Raw genomic sequence first — 20,730 nt, 5'->3', positions numbered from 1 at the left:
ATGCATAAGTACAAGTGAACATATGGTCACCTGCAAGAAAAATCAGGGAAAGAACAGACTGGATAATCAGCGTTTTCCTTAGAAAACTCTGGTAACAGCCAGAGCCAGGAAACTTCAAACTCCACAAACATCTTCAAAGCTCAAATCCTCGCACTCAAGACCATTTTGGAACCACATCCCTGACCTAGGAAGTTCCATGTTTGCACACTGCAAACTGCAGAGAAGCAACCCAATTAGAGAGTCTGCCAGCGATGAGAGTAAGCAGTGAAAAAACTCTGTTTCCACAGAAGTACTTTCAGGACTTAATGCAAACGACTGTGGGAGAAGACATGCCTGACTTCTGCCCTATCCCTTCCACGTCACACTCACAGCCATGTCAAACCAACACACAGCAGGAGACTGCAATGCTGGCCATGAGAAAGATGCAGCTGGCATCTACCCAGCTCCCCAATCTAGATGAAGTGTTCCATTTTTTAGGTAGGCTTTTATCTATGCTCCATGGGATTTTCAGCTGAGGTTGGCCTAACTCAATGATTCTCAAATATTTCTCTCATGAAAGCATTCAAAAGGGATTGTGAAGTGATGGAAAAACCTTAGAAGTGCGTAAGCTGAAGACATCCTACCTACTCCTGGGACTCTTGGGTTTCCATGGAAGACAGTAAGGGAAAACACTTTAAAGCAGTTTGAAGAACACTGGTCTAATCCACAGACAAGAATATCTCAAGTGACAGAGCACAAAATAGGAACAAGGGAAAGACAATGTGCAAGAGGACAGAAAAAAAAGAAGCCAAGAACAGACTGCAGAGGTCAACAAAGAAGTGAAATGATGAAAGAAGCCAAGATGCTGTACTGCAAAGAAAGAAAACCAGAGAAACAAAAAACAGAACACAGCAAATGAAGAAAATGATATGGGAAGAATTGAATTTTGGTCATAACTGATAACTGTCAACATTTCCTCGTGTGCTGTTTCTTTTCCTTGGAACACTTCCCTTCACATGCTGAACCAAGGAGAAAATGTTGAGAGAGTGACAGTAGTAGTTCTGAGTAGACAGTACAAGTACAGCTTACTGCTAAGCATAAGAAAAAAAGCAAAATAAATTCAGTGCATGTGTGCATGTGCATGTGTGCGATGGCTAAGGATCTAGCAGACTGGGAATATATTCTTGATGAAAACTGCCATCAATTCAGAAGAGGCTCCAAAAATGAGTAGACGTCGTCCTTTTCATATAGGTAACTGACTATAGACTACACATCCTCAGTGTGGTTTTCACAAGCTTTTCCAATGTGTATTTCATATCTTCCAGCCAGCTCTCCAAATATGGAAGTTTGCTCTTAAATAATGAGGACAAAACTAAACTCACAGAATCAAACCTGACAAACCCAGGTGCAGAAATCCTTTATACTTTCATGTCATACTTCTATGTCTTAAAAAATACTAATGAGGGACAAAAAAGGGCAAAAATATTACCCTTTGAGACGATCCTTTTTCTATTGAAGCCAATATGATTAGATGTGAGAGCAGAGCACTGGGACACCAGACACTCCTGGCTCTGCTTCTGACCTTAAGATTATTCCTGGTCAAGCCAGTTCCTTGGCTATGCCTGAGCTTCCTGGGCTAAAAAGACAGGATAATATTGACCTTTAGAAAGAGCTTTGAACCTACTGATCAAAAGTGCTATGTAAGAGCTGGTTTATTATTATTTTGGTTACTGAAGTCAGTTGAAAGGCTCCTAGTGACTTTAATCAAAATTTCTTATATCAGGCCCCAGAATCCTATCTGAAGGACAAAGTTTCTCAAAATTCAGTTGTGAGGACATGTATACGATAAGTCTAAGGCTGGTGCATGCCCTCAGATACTGCAGAGTTTTCCTGACTCCAGCAGAACTTTAAATGACACAAAAGTAATTTCTGGGCTTCCAGAAGAAAGAACATATTAGGCACTTTTAGTATATTCACTACGCTAACAGTAATTAACTATTAAAATGATTTCAGCCAAACTAGTCTAATGCAAACAAAGACAGCAATGTGTGAAAGGAGGCAATGAGGAAAGAAGAAAGCACGTTTCTCAGGCAGGTATCACACATGCCCACCTGAGCAGTAGCGAGACATCCCCCCGCTATGAGCCAGCACTGTCTTGGGGATTTTATGTTCCTGTTTCTGTGTGGTCACTGTGGTTAATCAAACCAACTCTTCTGGGTGCCTTCCTGCCAAAGCAGTAGATAAATATCTGCATCAGAAATACTCCTGCATTTAGAAAACCTTGGGTTTCGGATTCTGCATTAGCTTCATCCTTACCAATTCCACCTCTTCACCATGCCAGCCTACCGCGCTGGCATGGCGACTGTCTCCTGCTGTTGTGGTCTACATGGTTTATTGTGATCCTTACAGATTAAGAAGAACCCATGATGTCTTTCACCAGACCTAACACATAATTATAACACATACAAAACACGCTTTTATGATGAAACTGCTTCTTCAGGTACTGTCATTGCATGCTATTTAACAATCACCATGGTTAAGCTAAAAAGCCTTTGACTTTGTCAGTGAATGAAGTGACCACACAGTCTATGGCACGTTCTGCTACAATACCACTCTGTCTGCAAGCCTGTTGCAAGGTAACACTTGTAGCACTATAGATACAAATTAGTTCTGTAACCTGTTTCCTGAGTGAACCAAATGAAGTTCCCACAAGTCTGCACAGGGGTAAAGCTTAGAGGTCCCTTCCAACCTCTATCATTCTGTGATTCTGTGATCTCTATTCTGCTGGTAAAGATTTGTCACTGGCAAAGACACCTGACACCTCTTACACTAGCTTTTTTCTGTAATCGGACACAGGCACATTAGTAGTGTTCTTTAAGATACATCCCTGCTCGTACTTACGTGGCTGAGACCACTGCAAATTAAATTTTGTAAATTGTCACTGCTTTGCTTTTCACCATTTACGTCACTATATATTTGCAATTTCCTCATCCCGAAGAGTGAAAACAACCCTGTCAGCTTCATTTGTACACTGCTGTACAAGATGGAGATTGCAAATGTTGCAAGGACAAGTTTTAAAATTTAAAATGTCAAGTAGTTTTTCATTAATATTTAAAAGACATGTATATTATATCCCTGCTCACAAATATTTATCTACACTTATACGAGGATACTGTTGCTGTATATGGTATTTGCACACAAGCATATATGTGGGTATAAAGCATCCACCACTGAATACTCACCTTGAGGTACATGACACTAAGAAAAACACAGGAAAACTGAAAACTTACCACAATTTAAAGGGGTAAGCAGGCCTGTCTAAACATGAAGTAACATTGTTACCAAGTGTAATTATAGGCTTTTTCTGTGTCCTAAAAGTATCACCAAGATCTAGGGCCCCATTCTGAGGGGGCTCCCACCTGCTAATCAGTCGCGCGCAGATACCGCCTTGGGTGCAATTTCAGTTCTCAGATTTTTCTGCTATAGCTTTTTTCCATTGCTATCTCAGTAGACATCTTCATTTTGGTAAGATGGATATTGAACTACCATCCTGCTACACATTCCAGGAATATGCACACAGCAAGCAGCTCGGCATCAGCTCACACATGAACAGCCTTAGTTCCCATAAAATATTCATTCATTTAAAAAATATTTGCACCCTGCTGTCAAACTTAGACAAATTCACACTGAGCTTCAGAAAATAGCTGTTTTAATGGTAAATGATGTTCCAGAAACCTCTTTCAGGCTAAACACTCTCGTCAAAATTATTTTAATAAGAAAGATTAACAATTTCAACATTAGCTGCTAATCCCCTTTCATTTGAAACTGTGCTGATAAAATTCTTTGCTTGTCATTCAAATAGTAAGTAATAATTATAGATTTGGGGCCTCCATCTCTTGCTTCATTAATAGTAAATTGCATGGAAGTCTGAAGCATAAAGTCAGCTTTGATACATCTCAAAATGCAATTTCCATAGCTTTCCTTAGCTATGTACAATTAATTACAGAGTTAATAAGGGGAATATGTTAATGAAAGGGAATTTATTCACTCAGACCACCTGGTCTTATCAAATTTCTTTAATATGTTTCCTTCTTTCTGTGAATTTGGATGACAGCAAGAACACAAATCATGGTGTGCACTGCTAGTCCTTCAATATTTTTATGTGGAACCAGCTAAAGTCCACTTAAATTAAATATGAAAAGAATATAAGAACTAGCCAGTACTAAATAGCTGACTGTATTTGTTTTCTCAAGTTCAGTACCTTTTCAATTTATAAACAAAAATGCTTAGACAGCTTTGTAATTACCAGACTCTCTTCAATGCTCAGAGTATAAACATAATGTATCTGAACAGGAGATGTTGTCATTTTTTGTTTGTTTTCTTTAAAGAAATGTGTTGCATGTGCACATATTTAATAAAAGAAGTACAGAAATGTGCTTCAATTCACTGCACTCCGACAGCTACCAGAGCTTAGCTGCTATGTGCAGCAGGGTTAGTGGATGCTCACGGGAATATTTTAGACAGTACAAACAGCCCGGTCAGAAGGAGCCAAACCTTCACATAACTCATCTTAAAAATAACACAGTTGTGATACATAGTCACAGAAGTATTTTTTTAAAGACACATCAAATCCAGAAACCAACTGTCTTCAACAGACATTAATGGATTTACTACTGACCAGACTGAGGACAGAAACATTTCCGGACCTGGACACCAGCCCTCATAGCCATTGCTAAAAGAAAAGGGCAGAGAATAATTCCTGGAGCAGTAACAGGTCACGGCTGGTGAGGGGTTTGTTACCCCTCCCTTCTGTTCTCGGTTCAGTGCAATGGTACAGCGAGCAGCCAGAAACAAGAGGCAACTCGTAATTCTCTCCTGCTATGAACAGGGTTTTCTCCGTCAGCCAGGCAACCTAAGGCTGCATTAGCACACGAGTTTAGGACAAGAGGATGAGGGAGACAGGACAGCAGGGAGAGCTACCAACTAGAAAAACTGAAAAGATATTACTCTAGTCTGAAACAAAAGAAGAGTTATATAAAGAAGACAATTTCATAGCAAAAATGTGTATTTCATAAAGACATACCGGGGGACGGCTGTAATATTTGAGGGTAGCAGACTTTATCTGGTTTTGACCAAAAAGTAACATAGTCCTCCTTTACGGAACAGCAAATACTATGTCATCCACAAGCAAACTTCACAGATTATTTTAATGTTTATCTCCTTCTTTAAAAATGTTTCCACAGCTGCGTCGTGGGTGCATATGCAAAATTTGATCGTCACAGGAGCATTCTGCCTGTGTCCTACACATTAAATTTTCCAAATACCACCCAAATTCTGATACTTTACTCACAAAACACCGCCAAGTTAAGGCCTAATCCCAGAAAGAGTTGCAGAAAGCAAAGTATAAATTTTTTTTTATCTTGCCCTGAAGACGAGCACAAACAGACTTTGTTGAATCAATGGATGGATTAAGGCGTTTTCATTACTAATAGCATCTTAACCAGACCACTTCCAAAAACTTCTGCTGGCGTAGCCCCCATGAAGAGAAGGAGCTCCCCAAAATACCACTGGAGTTCTCCTGGGTATCTTAAATGGCAACTGGTGTAACAGTGCGAAAACACAGTGCCACTATGGTGTCCCTTCTTTGTAAGTACCACAAAGTGAGTCCCAGCTTCATCCTGAACTGTTACGTGTTTTCAGAAGCGCTGAAGTCATAGTCCCGTTTACCACATGTCATTTGATCTTAGCAGTGCACCATGTCCTGCAACCTGTGTGAGCCGTTTCTTTATCCCACAGTGAGTCAAAACCAACCTCCTTCTCATGTCTGAACTCTGCCACCAGCTCAGAAACACTCTGTGACGTGCATTACCATCTTGGGCCTCCTGCCTGATAGGTCTTCCTGAACCACCCTCTTTCCAGTATCCTCCTCCTTCCGAATAGGCATTTCCATCTGTTAGACCCAAACTATGACTAACTGCTACATCTGCTACAATGAGTTATCAGCGACTTCATGCATGATGTGAGCATGCACAACAGGACAAATACAGCAAAGAGCACTTCATTATTGAGGATGCATTTGGAGCCCAAAGACAAGATCAGCAGTCTCCTAGATGAGTGTTCATCTCTGGTTTCTGCCACTAAATGAGACTTCAGAAGCAGCTGAGAACCCAGTAACAACCCTTGTCTTCAATCTGAAGTATCAAAAAACAGATTTTTTTTCATTAAATTACTTCCTAGCACCTCCTGCTACTTGCTACAACTGGTATTTATCTTGTTATGACATTACCTGGATGTTCTCTAGAAATTGAAAAAAGCTGGAAGAAACAGCAAAAAAGTTCAGATAGCCACCAAGTTTTGTTCCAGCCTGGCAATGATCTTTTCTTTTTACTTTGTGCATGTAGTTGCATAAGCTAGTTTTGTGTCATGTATTCCTCCCAATGTAACGCTTTTAAAATTAGTACTCTAGAATATTAATAGAAATGTTTTCTTCATCTTTCTACCAAAAGCCTTAGGGAATGATGTATGGTGACTAAAAGTGTTCAACCAAAGCAGCTTCAACAAAGCTGGAATAAACACCTCACACTCAAACGACAGACCAAGATGTAGTCCCAGAAATCTGGCGAGTTATTTCTAATCATGAATACATTTGGGGAACAGAACTGACATGGAAGAATTTAGGAAAAATAATATATTTTGAAATTAATTTCATACCGTGTTCAAGAGGAATGTTTTTCTTGATTTAATACTGACTGTGTAATTGTCGTTATTTCCTAAGGCCCATTCAACAAGATTAATATAGAAAAAGGGAGGCAACTGAACATGAAACAAATAAAAATGGAAGAATCAAAGGGTAACCTCTTCGTGAATATTTTTCCTGAGTTTTATTGATGAAATATATGTAGTACATACATTCATTTATTAGATTTATGGCTTTGTTAGTAGAGCTGTTTTCATATGCAACGAGATTTTTTTGCACTTTTCTTTGTAGCTTTTCTTTGTTCCTATATCTCAAGCCCTGGCTTTAAACAAACCGAGGCAAATGTTTCAAAATAAACATTGCATGAGGAAAAAAACAAACCTAAAACGAAGAGACAAATGCCATTTCAGCAGCAGAAGATCTTTCAGGAAGCAACCAGCTCTACTTGTCCCTAAAAGCACAACTTCGGCAGAGATGGGTGAAAATTTCCCCCCCCCCCCAGTATTTATGTCTTTTTGGGATATTGGCCATCTTGTCACTGAGTGATGCGATACACAACAGCCCTTTGCCTTGTGACTCTCTTGTCTGACTGTTCGTGATGAAATGGCCTTTAGGGCCAAAGCCTGCTTGGGACTTACATTTCATGAGACTCCTACAACTATTTATACTGGCACAGCTAAAAGATAAGTTAGGATTTAGATCCACTTAGCACATGTGTAAGGAGTTTATGCTTTGAGCTAAACTTTGCCACTGACTTGTTTCCCTTCCCATGCGAGGGAGGATTTTGTCCTTCATTTTCTCAGTTGTACGCTTTTTTTAAACAGAGTATTTATATTCTTGAAATTCATAAAGAACTAAAGAGAAATTAATAGTGGTAGAAGCAAATGGTGGGAAAACAAAAAAATTTTAAAACCCACTAAATAGTCAAACAGACCACAATTGCGACAAAGACCTTGTTCTCTGTACCTGCACTCCCCCTCTTTGTCCCTGCTCGCATTAATCCCTCTGCGGCATCTGTCCCCGAGCAGCACACTGCACTCGTACCATGCATCACGCTCCTCCGCTTAGGAAAGGTCTTGTGTATATATGGGTTAAGCTCAAGGTGCAAAGTATGCCTGCATCTAGCACAGTGCTATCGGTCCTCACAGGCTGGAGTTTATTTAGCAAAGCGTGTTTAGATGCCTTTTGCTCATGCTTTTATTGTAGCTTTAAGAATAAAATCAAGGAGTTTCAGTAAAATGTAGTGGAGGATTTAACAAATATTTTTTCTTGTTGGAATGTGTCTTCTGTCACTCAGTTCTACACTCTTCCATTTTCAATTAAAAGAAAATCTATAGCAGCTACCCCATAGACCCATTGCAAACAGAGATTATTTTCATAAGTGAGAGTGAGGGAAAATTGCTTATAAAATTGCATCAAAAAGTTGCTATGCAGAGACTACAGGATACCAATGTTATAAAACACCCCCAGGTTCAATCTTGGAAACTATTCCCTCCTTGTTATCCCTCTCAGTGCGCCAGCAATCCTGCCATTGGTTCAGCATCGAAAGCAAAGTGGATGCAAAATTCTGCACCTTGGGTTTGACCATTTTCCTGGCAGATCTTCATCCCATGTCCCCCAGACCAGGTTGTGTCACCTTACTGGGACACAACCTGTTCCAGAACTTTCTCTTGACACAAAGTCCTCACACGAGGCCATCCTTCACTTCTCTATGGGGAAAGCCCTTTGGGTTTTGCAGGCGTACTGCCAAAGACAAGGGGATCAAGTCGGCTTAGACCTCCTAGACGTGAGGCCCTAGATTTCAGTCTCTAGTTCATTTGCTCCACTGCCTCGTTCAGCCCAGTTATGAAACTTTTTTCTCCTCCTGGAAAGTACAGTATGCACAAAACATCACAGGCTATCATTATTTCCAATACATACAGCAGTCTCATACCCTCAGGGAGAGGACTCCTCACTTGCAGCTTAAACAAGTACTGAAGGGGACCTTTTGTAAATTCACACTTTCTGAAATTCCAATTTATGTATAATGCTCCAAATTTTGTACGTCTGTCTTTACAAGGAAAAAAAACAACACCCAAACACAGAAAAATCACTTCTGCTTCTGCAAATTCCCTCTCATATATGGTATTCAGATAACAACCTCAAAATGTTATCTTCAAAAGCATACGCTCCCTTCTTGCAGTACTCTTCTTCATTTAAAAACTCATAAAAGATTATTTTAACCAAACAAGCCTGGTAATATACGAAGCAGATGTGGGATCCAACCTACCAAACTTACTTGCTGGACTTGTGCTTCAGCACAAGCAAAGGAGACTGCTTCATCCAAGCCACAGATGTTGGTGGGATGGTGCAGGCAGAACAGGAGACCGCCCGAGAGAAACCCACCCTGCCCCATTCTCTGGCGACCTTCCCAGCCACCCGCTCACTTCACCACCCAGAAGGGGTATTAATGGACTCAAGTCAGTAACACCACTTCATTAAGTGCCCAAAATGTAGGTATAAGTGAGGAGCCCGAGTCAGGGAGATTAAATCTCTCCTGGACACCTTCAAACCTCTCTGGTTTTCTTGCTGGACTACAAAGGGAGGCATTGCACTTTATTAAGGCTTCTCTTGGCACTTGAAATATAGATGCACGTATGTGAATAAAGCGGATGGAAATCTCATTCTAAGTTCCTAGTTCTTCCCTAGCTGTGACCTTCTGAAGAACAACTGTTTTCTTGCAAGGCCAATGGTGACCGAAACGAGGACACTTCTTTGTTGTTGCTCCTGCTGAAACCAGCCCGTCAGCACCGCAAACACGACTGCATAAAACATGCTCCTCTCGTTACACTTCCCAAAGCGCTTGGATCTTTCAGAAAGACAGACTCAAAAAGTGCCATATGGGCCATCCTCCTGCTATGAATGTGAGGAAAACGAACGTGAAAAGGAAAAAAAAAAAAAACAACAAACTCTGAATGTTGTTAGCGCTGCCCTTCTGGGCCTCCTGAGTCCTCCCTGCTTCCTCCTGCCAACAGTACAAACCACCTCATGCTACTGTCAGCAGCGCGGAGACATTGCCTTTGCTGCACAGGAAGGTGGCCAGAAATGCAGGATTTTTCTCTCTGGAAGACCGGTTTCAGTCTAAGTGAGGAGGCTGCCCCACAGCCACATGGGTTTGGAAGACTCCTGGTTGCTCCAGGCCTTGAGTACTATGAACAACGGGCTAACCACAAGCAGCAAGTCCTCCAAGAAAACAGTACCTGTGGCCAAGCATACCCCAATAAAACCAAAGCTGAGGTGGCTTGGACATCATCATTTCAGGTACGACCTGCTAGCATTTTCCAGCAAATTAAACAGCTTTACAGAAATGTTTCTGACCAACGCTACCTCTGAGCAAGACTACATCGAGTCATTCAGCAGTGGCAGACACATTTCTTCCAAGATACTTTCATTCAAGATTTCAAGATTTATTTTGCTGATAAATCAAAATTAAAAATTTCCTGCTGGCACTTCATACAGCAATCCATTGTTTTGTATTCTCTGGAGAGGTCCTGGCACCTACGAACAATAAAAACTGAGAAGTCCTAGCTCAGCTAACTGCTACTTCGCTGCACACTGTGGAGCTGAAAAACACATTTACAGAGCTGTAAGTGCATTTACCCTGCAAAGCAGATGGCATTTGCCATTCTGACTAGAGCCCTTGCTAATATTTCTCGTTGCTTTTTTAGGCGCTGTGATATTTTTCACGGAAAATGTCTACAAAATTTAAAAGAGAAGAGGACTGTGGCAGCAGGCAATGGGAAGAACGGTATAAAAGTCACAAACTGGTCCCTCGCTCTCTTCGACTTGTAGCTGCAGGGCAAGGGCAGGAAAAGCTCAGCTCTGCAACCTCTTCTATTGCTGAAGTCCAACAAGCCACAGCGTCTCCAGACAGAGAGAAATTCAGGCAAATAACGTATTACAGATATGTGCATTTATTTTTGAGCAAAACATAAATTGGGTTGGCTCTCCAATATCAATGTGACCCAGGGTGACACAAAACACAAGCATTTCTGATCAAGTCCAATCATCTGCTTCAGTGCTGTAGCTGAGCGATGCCGATCTTCCTACGTAAACCTAACTTAGCTTCGCCTTTGGCAAATCTTGAATTTATGGTTTAACTACTTCCCTTAAGTAAACATCGCCACTGCCTGCCTGACCCTCCCATTAGGCTTGCCCTGATATCCAAGCTAAATGCATCCTTTTGATTCTAACCCATATTTTCTTCCTAATTGTATCATCTGCGTCTATTAAGAACAATTTTCCCCCATCCTGTAATTCAAAGCACATAGACAGACTCCCCTGAATCACTGATTTTTGTTTGTTCAGTTTAGACTAAACAAATTAACTGTTTTTACTCTCTCTGTGTGGTTTGTACTCTCAAGACACTACAGCATTTCTTTTACCCTTCTTTGAACCCTCACCATCTAAGATGTAACACATGCTGTTAGATAGCTAACATATGTATGAGTTCATTCAGGGTTAAACAGGACTGACTGAATTATGGACACCAAACACCATTTTTTGAAGTTTATTTATCGCCACATGAAGACAATTCTTCCTTGAAATTTTGCAGAGATTCCCAGAGCCAGAGTAAGTGGTTCCTATATGCAACTTTCTCCCCTTTAAGCTCAATTTGGGATTTTATATTTTTCCCAATAACATAACTGAAAACAATTTTACTCCATTTAAAGTAGCTGAAACTGTTTGCAAATATTAAATGTATGTTTCCAATTACATAGGAAATTTTGCTCTTATTTCCATACAAATATATTGCCTTAGAACCTTATCACCAGAGTCTGTACTTATTTTGATGATGGGCAATTGAGGTTATTCTTTTTCACGTGAGCTTTTAAGTTAACTATGAAAGCAAGTGAATTTTAATTCGAGTTAGGCAAAAGTGGGACAGTAAAAAGTATGACAAATGATTTACTGCCATGGGAGCAACCTTTCCAAACTGCATTTGTATACCAGCTTTTAACATAATACTTAATTAACTCCTTTTTTGGGGGGGAATAGGCAGGGGATGAAGTATTTACTCAGCATGACATACTCTGATGAAGCATCTGGTTTACAAACCTGCCCTTCTAAGAAGGTCAGCAACTTGGCTGAGGTCAAATTAGCTCTTTGGGTTTTGCCTGACTTCATTCCATTCTCCATTAGGTGAGGTGCCTTCTAAGAACTTGAAAAATATCCGAGAAGATAGCACTTTCCAATTTAAGTCCAGAAAAAGAGAGAAAGAAGTTGAAAAATTACGACCCAAAAGTATGGCACGGTGGAGAGAAGTTTTCTGCTGAGACACTCCACTGGTGAGTCTTCTCAGTAGTGCACAAACCAACCAACAGGGAAGCTTCCAAATGCATGGCGACACTACCAACGGACAAGGGTGTTTACTTTGGATCAACCATACTCACAAACAGCAGAAATCAAATATAGAAAGCAAAGTAACACCTGGCTCATCGTCTTCACTGTCACCCAACTTCTCAGCTAATTTCAACGCATTCTACCAAGACAGCAAATATTTAAAGGATGAGGAAAATATAGCAAAAACAAAAAAAAGGGGGATTACTCCACAGCTTTCCTAGCAGGACACTAACAGAGAGCAAGATAAAAACAAGCTGCAACCAGTCCAAACCACTGGGCTTTGACTGTCTTGGGCTGCTAAAGCTATTTCATACACAGATCTTCATGTGTCCATGTTCTACACTGATACTGGTTGCAAGTTGTATTTGGAAGTAACCCAAGTTTTCCAACACAGACAGACTCCATTAATAGAATATATTTGGATTATTTCAAACATAGAAAGAAGCCAGCCTGAAAGAAATCCAGCCAAGTACAACAAAATTCAGGCTAGGCTCAAAATTCACATTTCTTTTCTAAGGGTAATAGAAAATACATTGTTCTTTATCACTAATATTCTGTTGCCATCTCAGCTCAGAACACCTCCACACACTAAAGGTACACAAGAAAAAGCAGCAAGTGGATCAAAAATTTAGCAGTTTTCTTCAGTTGTCCAAGCTGAGGTAAACATAAATAAATAGGACAAAAGGACAACGCAAGGCTTGTCTCTTTTAAAGCAAGCATGCAAACAATTCATATGTCCAAGATACAAGAATGTTCCCCAGAGAGGAAAAAAAACCAATATAATGAAAAAGAAATGGAAATAAAAATCCCTTTAGTTTTAATTATACAAAGCCAAGATTACTGACAAAGCTCAGGAGTATTTTTTTTTATCTGTGAAAAGACAGCTTCCCTTCCTTTAAAAGCTATGTCTTTCCAAAAGCTGAGCACGTACTTTAAATCCTGATGGCATTTCTCACGCCTTGAAGACAAAAACGCCTTACCAAGATCATGTGACCAGTGGAGATGTCCATGTTGGACTGGACCGGCTCCTCGCACCAGGACGACGTGCTGCTCCGGGCCGAGGGGCTGGGAATGGGCCCATCGCTAAACTGTGAAGAAACGCTGTTTATTCGAGAAGGATGCAGGGGCTCCGGGCGATCAGACGTTTTCACTGCCATGCGCTGACGGCATAGCTCCTAGAGAGAGAAAGAGGAAGAAACAACCTACGGTTAAGAGTAATTACAGGATGCAGTCTACTAAAGACATATGATTTACAATATGTTTCCAGGGCTGGAAGTGTTTTTCCCTCACTGCAGTGATTTTTGGGAGGCTGGCTGTTCTGCTAGGCACATCTACAAAGAGATACTCAATGAAATTACGATATGATGACTACCCTAACCTTTCAAAAGTGTAATTAGGACTGCAAGCACATCTCCTGTTAGATAAGCAAAAATAATATTTTGGAGCTTGATTTCTCTAACAGATATCCCTTCCCCCCCCCTCCCCCCCATATCACGCTGCCTTCTGTGAAGACACTTTTGAACTGTGCAACCTCCTGAAGTTAATGGGGTTGCACGGGAGTAATTGAGAGCGCTGCTTGGCCCTGGATATGCAAACTCAGCAAGCTCAAGGCAACTGAATTGATGTGCTCTCCAGTATAAATCCTAGTTGATAGATGCCTCATTTCTCTTCATTAAAATAGCAAACTCACACCACTTCCTCCCTGATGTGGGGCAGAGAGGATGAAGAATGACATTAATGAAGAATAAAAGCAGAAATCTGTCATTGTATTGTTTAAGCAGCTTTGGTGAAGAAAGAAAATTCAAGCTATCACACACGCTAATGCAAGCCACGTTAGAACACCGAAACAGATCGCACTGGAAACACATATTTTCAGTTGCTCCCATGCATAGAATTCATGCAAAAACACAGAATTCTGGTTAGGTAACAGAAAATCCTGCTGGTAAAACCAGCTCCTTACAGCATAAAATTCTGACTCTAATGCGATAAATAGATTCACAGTTAGACTGTCCTTGTTACAACGCTTTTAGAATCAGTTATGTGTGGTGAAATCCCAGACAGTATCATAAAATTACCATTTTTTAACATATGCCTATTGTCCGTGAGAGACACACGTCTGTGCCCATGGCGCACAGCAAGACCGGCTAGTCCGTACTATCTGGACATACTGCACACGCGCTGTGGTTACACATTTGCCTCGGATTACTCATCCTGCACAGACGAGTACTAAGGGCACAGTCTCTTGCCTCAGGCTAACAAAATAATAGAGTCTGAAGAATTCATACCGTTGCAATGCCATGGCTTCTGTTTTCTTATTCATTGATAATACAGTTGCAGCCCAAGTGCCATCAGCGGGATGATCAGAAAAACTCCATATACCAAGTGCAAAAAAATCTTTTCAGCCAGCAGCTAGAAATATAACACTAAGACTATGGCTTCATTTTTTTAACCTTGCGAACTTTAGTACGCTGAAGAGGGATCCTAACCCATGCAGCAGCAACCATTCAGACAAACTCCTTGAAACCACTATACTGAAACTCCTCTTGCCACCACATGGCAACGATTAAAGACCTCTCCAAACACTTTCTTCTACCAAAGCCTCTGTTCGACTTGCCTTTAGAGATACTTCTGTGGAATTTTACTATTTTATGGTGTGTAATAGATAATGTATGTATATAAGCACATACAAATTAACATACACTAAGATAAAATTCCTGTCGTATATAAACAGGATGTATTTTGTGGTCTATTACAAAAATACAGTCACCAGAAGTTTGGGAAGCACAGATTACTCCTTGTGTGTGGTGTCAGTTTTTGGAATAACTGTACAGACTGTCCAAAACGAAACCGCTACCTTAATCGATCACCGTATTTTGTCTGTTTATTAATTTCACTGATGCCATGTAAGAATTTTTTTAATTTTTACAAAAAGTAGGGGGTTTTCCACACTTGACTAGAATGTTATTTCACTTTGTACATTTGTTACTTCCTACTGACCTTAACAGGAAAAAAATTAGGGAAAAAACATTAGAATTCAAAAATACTTTGAAATCGAGTCACATATATTAGTGTTAGATAGGTCAGTTAAACTATCAGTGTTAAACCCAAGACGTTTTAATAAAGGAAAACATTTTATTGTATTTATTTTTCTTAAACATAGGGACAGAGAAAAAAAAAAATCTCCTTCTCATTTTCTCTGAAGGATCATACATGTCATAAGAAAAGGTAGCAATAGTCCAAAATGGCTATTACTTTACCTCAGAATGACCTTGCGGTAGTATAATTTCAAATCCCTGCTTTTAGCAGATTTTGGGAAAAGTGTAACAGTGCAGAAACTTTTTAGACAGAAAAATAAATCCACAGAAAACCAAAAAAGCTGTTCAGATGTTTAGATACCAGTCATTCTCAGAGGGAATGGTTTACTGCACTAGGCAAAAGTATAGTAAGTAAAGGTATAAAAATATGCAGTCTATCACATAACTGCTAAAAGGATGCGTCTTCTGGCTAGCATGCTATGTGGTGTAGATACAGATTTATTATATTCTAATAGACATCCTGCCACTTGACTCACCCCAACTCTGTGCTAACAATAGCATTTGTACTCAAACAGGATCTTTGTTTTTAAGTTGATCTGTTCCTGCTGCTCATATCCTGCCTCAAGCCATAATCCTCTGCTTTTACAAGTGGTTGCTGTGGAAAGGATTACAGACCTCTGCTAACAAGAAAGAACTGGGATCTAGTGAACCTTAAGAAATTAATATACCATTCTTACACAAACCATAATGACAATTTTTGTCAATATTATAGCCCGCTGGTTCTAGAGTAGATTAACCTGCAAATTAAAAAAAAAGTTTTGGACGTAATGTTACTAAGAAATGTTGTTTTAAAACTAAGTTTAACATGTTCACGGTCCTCATGAAGGAAGCCAAGGCTGAGAAACACAGTAAATGTAAGTTTAAAAAAATGTAATTTGATTTCGAATATTAACATATTTCTTTCCTGATATATATAGAACCAAAACAATTATTCCCAGAATTGCTGTAACTATCAAATACCTTAAACAAAGCAACCATGTCACTGCACACTGCCATAAAAAATGTTTAATGTAAACAGGAAGGTCAAATCACAGCTGCAGCAAAAGCACCACTAAATTTCTTGATTGGTGTTTTAAATCTCCAAGACAATGGGTGTTCCCCCACTTGTAAACAGAAGACTTGTTTGAATTTACTTCCAGATAGGTCTAGCAGCCCTTGACAGCTCTTCCTCCTCCTGCTCCCAGCCAGCCCAGCCCAGGCTGAGGAACCTGCCCCATCCCCACACGCATGCCAGCAGCCTCAGGACACCTACAGCTTCTGCTTCTTCAAACCCACCTCTCAGTTAGCCCAGCCATTTCGACGCCTCTTTGGGTTTCTGGAGTACCACCACTTCAAAAAGCTTTGACACTTGGGGCATTTTGGTGAGCCAAATGGGTCCCTCTGGGACGTATGGAGTAGGGAGGTCCAGCTCAGAGCGGGGAAATGTCTAAATGTGGGATTTGGGTTCGCTTCGTCCTTGAGACGGGCAGCTTTGGCCCCTTCCTATGAAAGGCATTGGGAACAGTGGGGTCTCAGTGTGTGGGGTGTTCCACATCAGGTGCTCTCAGGGAAACACCATCCCATGGCACTTACAGACGTGGGCGGCATCACTTCACAAGCACACAAAGCCCTAGGTGGTTAAGACCCTCATTAATACGATACCTGTTACCTGTACACTTCTCTGCACACTCAGGTATGCTCTTCTCCACCCTCCAAAACCTTTACTCTCACAAGCATTTAGCAAATCAGCCATCTACCAAACCACAATTAGAATTTAAACTTCTCTAAAACGTCAAAGCTGCAAATTGTGAGAATGACACGAGCTGTATTTCTGTGTCGTCTCAGCATGTACACCACTACAAGTATTTTCTAAGAATGAAATCAGTTTACTGCTGCACTTCTATATTTAGCCAAGTGGCTGAGGCTATTTCTGCCGTATGGCGACTCAGTAATGTCTAGCTGTTGTTTGTGTATAGTTCGAGTGCCATTCTTCATTTAAAAACATCATTTACACCTAAAAAAGCAATCATAATGCATACAGTGAAATATGAAGAAATGATCCTTCTGACCCTTCAGGCTATGATCTAATGGATGGGTTGGACGTAAACATTTATTTAAAAGGTAATTTGAAGTTTATGACATTATTTCCCATCACACGGGAATTGCTATCACACTGAGGCACTTACTCTGTTTTTTATTTCCCAACATTTATTATCAAACTTATGTGGTGGTCACATGCAGTATATAATGGAAAAGTAATATCACTGTGTGACAAAAACTGCCATAACCAAGATAAATATTCTGTAAATAATGTCCAGTTAAATGAGTTCAAAGTACAGCACAATGATCATCTGTAGAGAGCTTTTTATTTGAGACATAATTGATAACCTTAAACAAACCATAAAAGCATTCTTAGAAAACCCCTGGACCTCTTCCAATGAGGTTTTAAAGTGTTCCTTATGCCTGGTTGTCCTTGCAGAGACAGGGAGAAACACGAAGCAACAACTATTTCCTCAGGTACAACAAATGGATTTTCAAATCCATGCAGTCCACTTGTGAATGAACGACATCGCGGCACAAACGTAGTTTATCCAGATGTAAACAAGGGCATTAAGACACCTGTTGCGCCTATGGACAATACCCCACATGCATGGAGAGCCAGCCCTACCACTATGCTCTGTTAGATGGGTCTCTGAACTTGGAGAGATGAGTAAGCAGCTCTCCCCTCAACCAAGGAGGCATCAAGTCTGTTCAGAAATGAGCCCCACAGATACCTGTCCCGGTCTGGTTTCGCGATGAGTCCTGCTTAACCACCAGTGTCAGGCCACCTCTTCTGGACATCCCCAGCTTGTGACAGCAGTAGCATCTGCTGCCACTTGGCCCCGTGATGCACAGCAGCCATCAGCGTCACAGAAGGGCATGACAGCAAAATGTAATTTGGAAAATTTTTTCTATTCCATCAAGTTCAGCTAATACAGTAGGTATCTGGAAAATCTATTAAGACCACATAGTTTACTAAAATGTTTGGTTTTGGAGAGAAATCTATGTATACACCCTAGTAAGGACGACAAGTATAGGCCAGCATGGAACTAAAGGCAGCTGGAACTGAGACTTGAATGGTCAATATTGAATCTTTTCCCTTGTTTTAGTTGCAAAAGTGGAATTTGAAAACCTCACAGTGGCACGTTACAGACAGGAGACCTGACCCGAGCATCCCAGTTACGAGACGGCCAACGTGCACCTCGGCTTTCCACTCATCACCCTTAAAGACGAGCCACCCCACCTCAAAGCTGCCTCCAGGGAGGGTGCTGCTGTTTATTAAAACACACCTACTTAGTGCGAACGCGCTGTGCAACATCTTCAGGCAGCCCGAGCCCAGCCACTGACCGCGGACGTGAATCGTTCCCATCTGGCTGGTACCAGGCGTATTATAAACGAAGTTGCTCGGCCCAAAGTAAATGAAAACAGCTTCCAGTCTAAAACATTGCTCTTCTTCCACAGCTACATTCACCTCAAATCTGCTTAGCAGCAGCCTGGGATAGGAGGGAAATTCCAACTTCCCAGTTCATTTAGAAAAAGAATTACTATATATGAATGAAAATCATCTATTTTTGTAACTGATCTCCAGATTTACATAATTCCAGAAACACAGTCCAGGAAATAGGCCTAACATTTCCATGCTTTTAAAAGTCTTTTGCTTAACAAATTCAAATGGAAGTCACCTGAGCTAGTCCAGAAACAAGTGTAGCACAACTATTTTCAGACTTTACAAAATATTAGAGAGAATAAACCCTTCTACGGTGTAACTATTAAGAAAATGCAGAGACATTAGGCAAAGAAATCACTGTTTATTAGAAGTGATAGCAGAGTGTACACCAAGCCTTTTCAACCTGACCTGCCTAATATTCTATCAGAAACAAATCTGCTTAAGCAGGCATGATCACAATAACACTGTATTCACTTCATATGTGAAACAAAAATGTTTTGTAGAAATTTTGAATTAAAAATGCTGACTATTAATTCTAAATGATTCAAGGCTATACTTTATAATAAAATATATAATAAAAACTAAGAATATATGTAACCCTTTATAGGCTAGGTATGGAAGAATAAGATCTCTAAAAATGCCTTTCTTCTCATCTTTAATCCATTTAATTAAATAGTAGACTCACTTTCCTTTAAATTAAGGAGGCATTATTCACAGGATGAGCTGAGGTCTGCACATACAGCATGGATTTAACCGCCCTGCTACGGATGCAGTCATAACACAGTGAGATTTAAAAAATGAAAAAATAAGATAAGCTCACTTTTTTAAAATTAATCTAGGACTACAAACATCATTATTCTCTAACTAAATTTGCTTAGCGTTACTACAGGGTGAAGCTGAAGTCATTTGGCTGCCTTTGTTTTGCTTCTGCATACTTGTGCTTGCAGGTGTCATAAATTTATCTACTGTGTTTGTAGCTTTGGGGATAATTACAACTTTATTACCATTTATTTTTGAGTTACTGAAACATACTTTCAAGCTTTACTTTCACTTCAACATACTTTTTGTCCAGGAGTAAAAGAGCTGTTTACATATGTGGAATATTTGTACATATGCCTTCAATCCTTGCCAGAAAAGACAACTACTGAGATCAGAGTGCCTGCAGAAAAGGAACAAAGGAAGATACTGGAACAATGTTTGAGAGTAACATTTTGAGAGACCTCATCTCTGCCACAGCATCAAATGTTATTATTCTATATCCATACTCGGTACAATTCACATTTATCTAGACTTGTATACGATAGATTGGGGGGGGAGCAGAAAAAAGCCAAAAGTACTTCTTTGCTTGCCAATACAGCCTCAGTCTGTCCAGCTGGTTCACTGTCTGCCCTCTCGTGCCACACCACCCTCGGTATATCCGGATACAGCTCTGAGTCTCGGTGTAGGGGTTTTGCTTTATTTGGTTTTTAAACGACCTAAGAGGCAGGGTGGCTGTTTCTCCTGGAGAGCACTGCAGTCAAACACAGTCTTGAGACTCATTTTCCTCACAAAAACCTCAATTTTAATTATGGTCTGTGAAATTAAAAATTTCAATTATTTTAGCATTGCGAGTGCTTCCTGGTGGTGACTCATGTCATGACGATTCCCCTTTCTTCATGTACACAAAGAAAGTAGAGGCCAGGCAGGAGGGGAAAGGCAAAGAAAACACGGCTATCTTACATGGAAAATTACTCTTCCTTTATTTGCATTTATTTGTTTTACTCTCTCTCTTTAAATTCAAGCATTTCCACAGTCTTATCCTATGAAATCAAACAAACCAAAAGTCATCACGGTCTTGTGCACATCTCCAGAAGTCCAGCAGACGTGAAAAATTCTGGCTTGCACAGAACCATCTATGCAACACAGCTTAAGGAAATACTTTTACTGAAATTCTTTCAGTGACCTCTCATCAATGAGATAGACACCTAAATAGCCCAAAAGCTCCTGCAGGAGCAGAGGTCTTTCACAGGGCTCATGTTGCCAAGGAAGACATGACAACATAGGTCTAGCGATGTTTCCCTGAAATAACGGTAATGTGTTTTCTCCCCCGCTATCCAGGCCAGGAAAGCACA

General features: G+C 40.4%; 1 protein-coding gene across 2 annotated transcripts in view; it reads right to left on the bottom strand.

The window, feature by feature from the left end:
• The window catches only part of PTPRN2 (protein tyrosine phosphatase receptor type N2), a 707,013-nt gene that overhangs the window by 74,016 nt on the left and 612,267 nt on the right, over positions 1-20,730 (bottom strand). For both annotated transcript variants that reach the window (XM_075419758.1, XM_075419759.1), the window contains one exon: positions 13,039-13,233. In XM_075419758.1, the coding sequence (XP_075275873.1) occupies positions 13,039-13,233 (195 nt within the window). The remainder of the gene's footprint in view (positions 1-13,038; positions 13,234-20,730) is intronic.

Source organism: Opisthocomus hoazin, chromosome 4, assembly GCF_030867145.1.
Source record: "Opisthocomus hoazin isolate bOpiHoa1 chromosome 4, bOpiHoa1.hap1, whole genome shotgun sequence".
In the NCBI taxonomy this organism is placed as follows: Eukaryota; Metazoa; Chordata; class Aves; order Opisthocomiformes; family Opisthocomidae; genus Opisthocomus; species Opisthocomus hoazin.
This window is presented reverse-complemented; position numbering and strand designations above follow the sequence as displayed.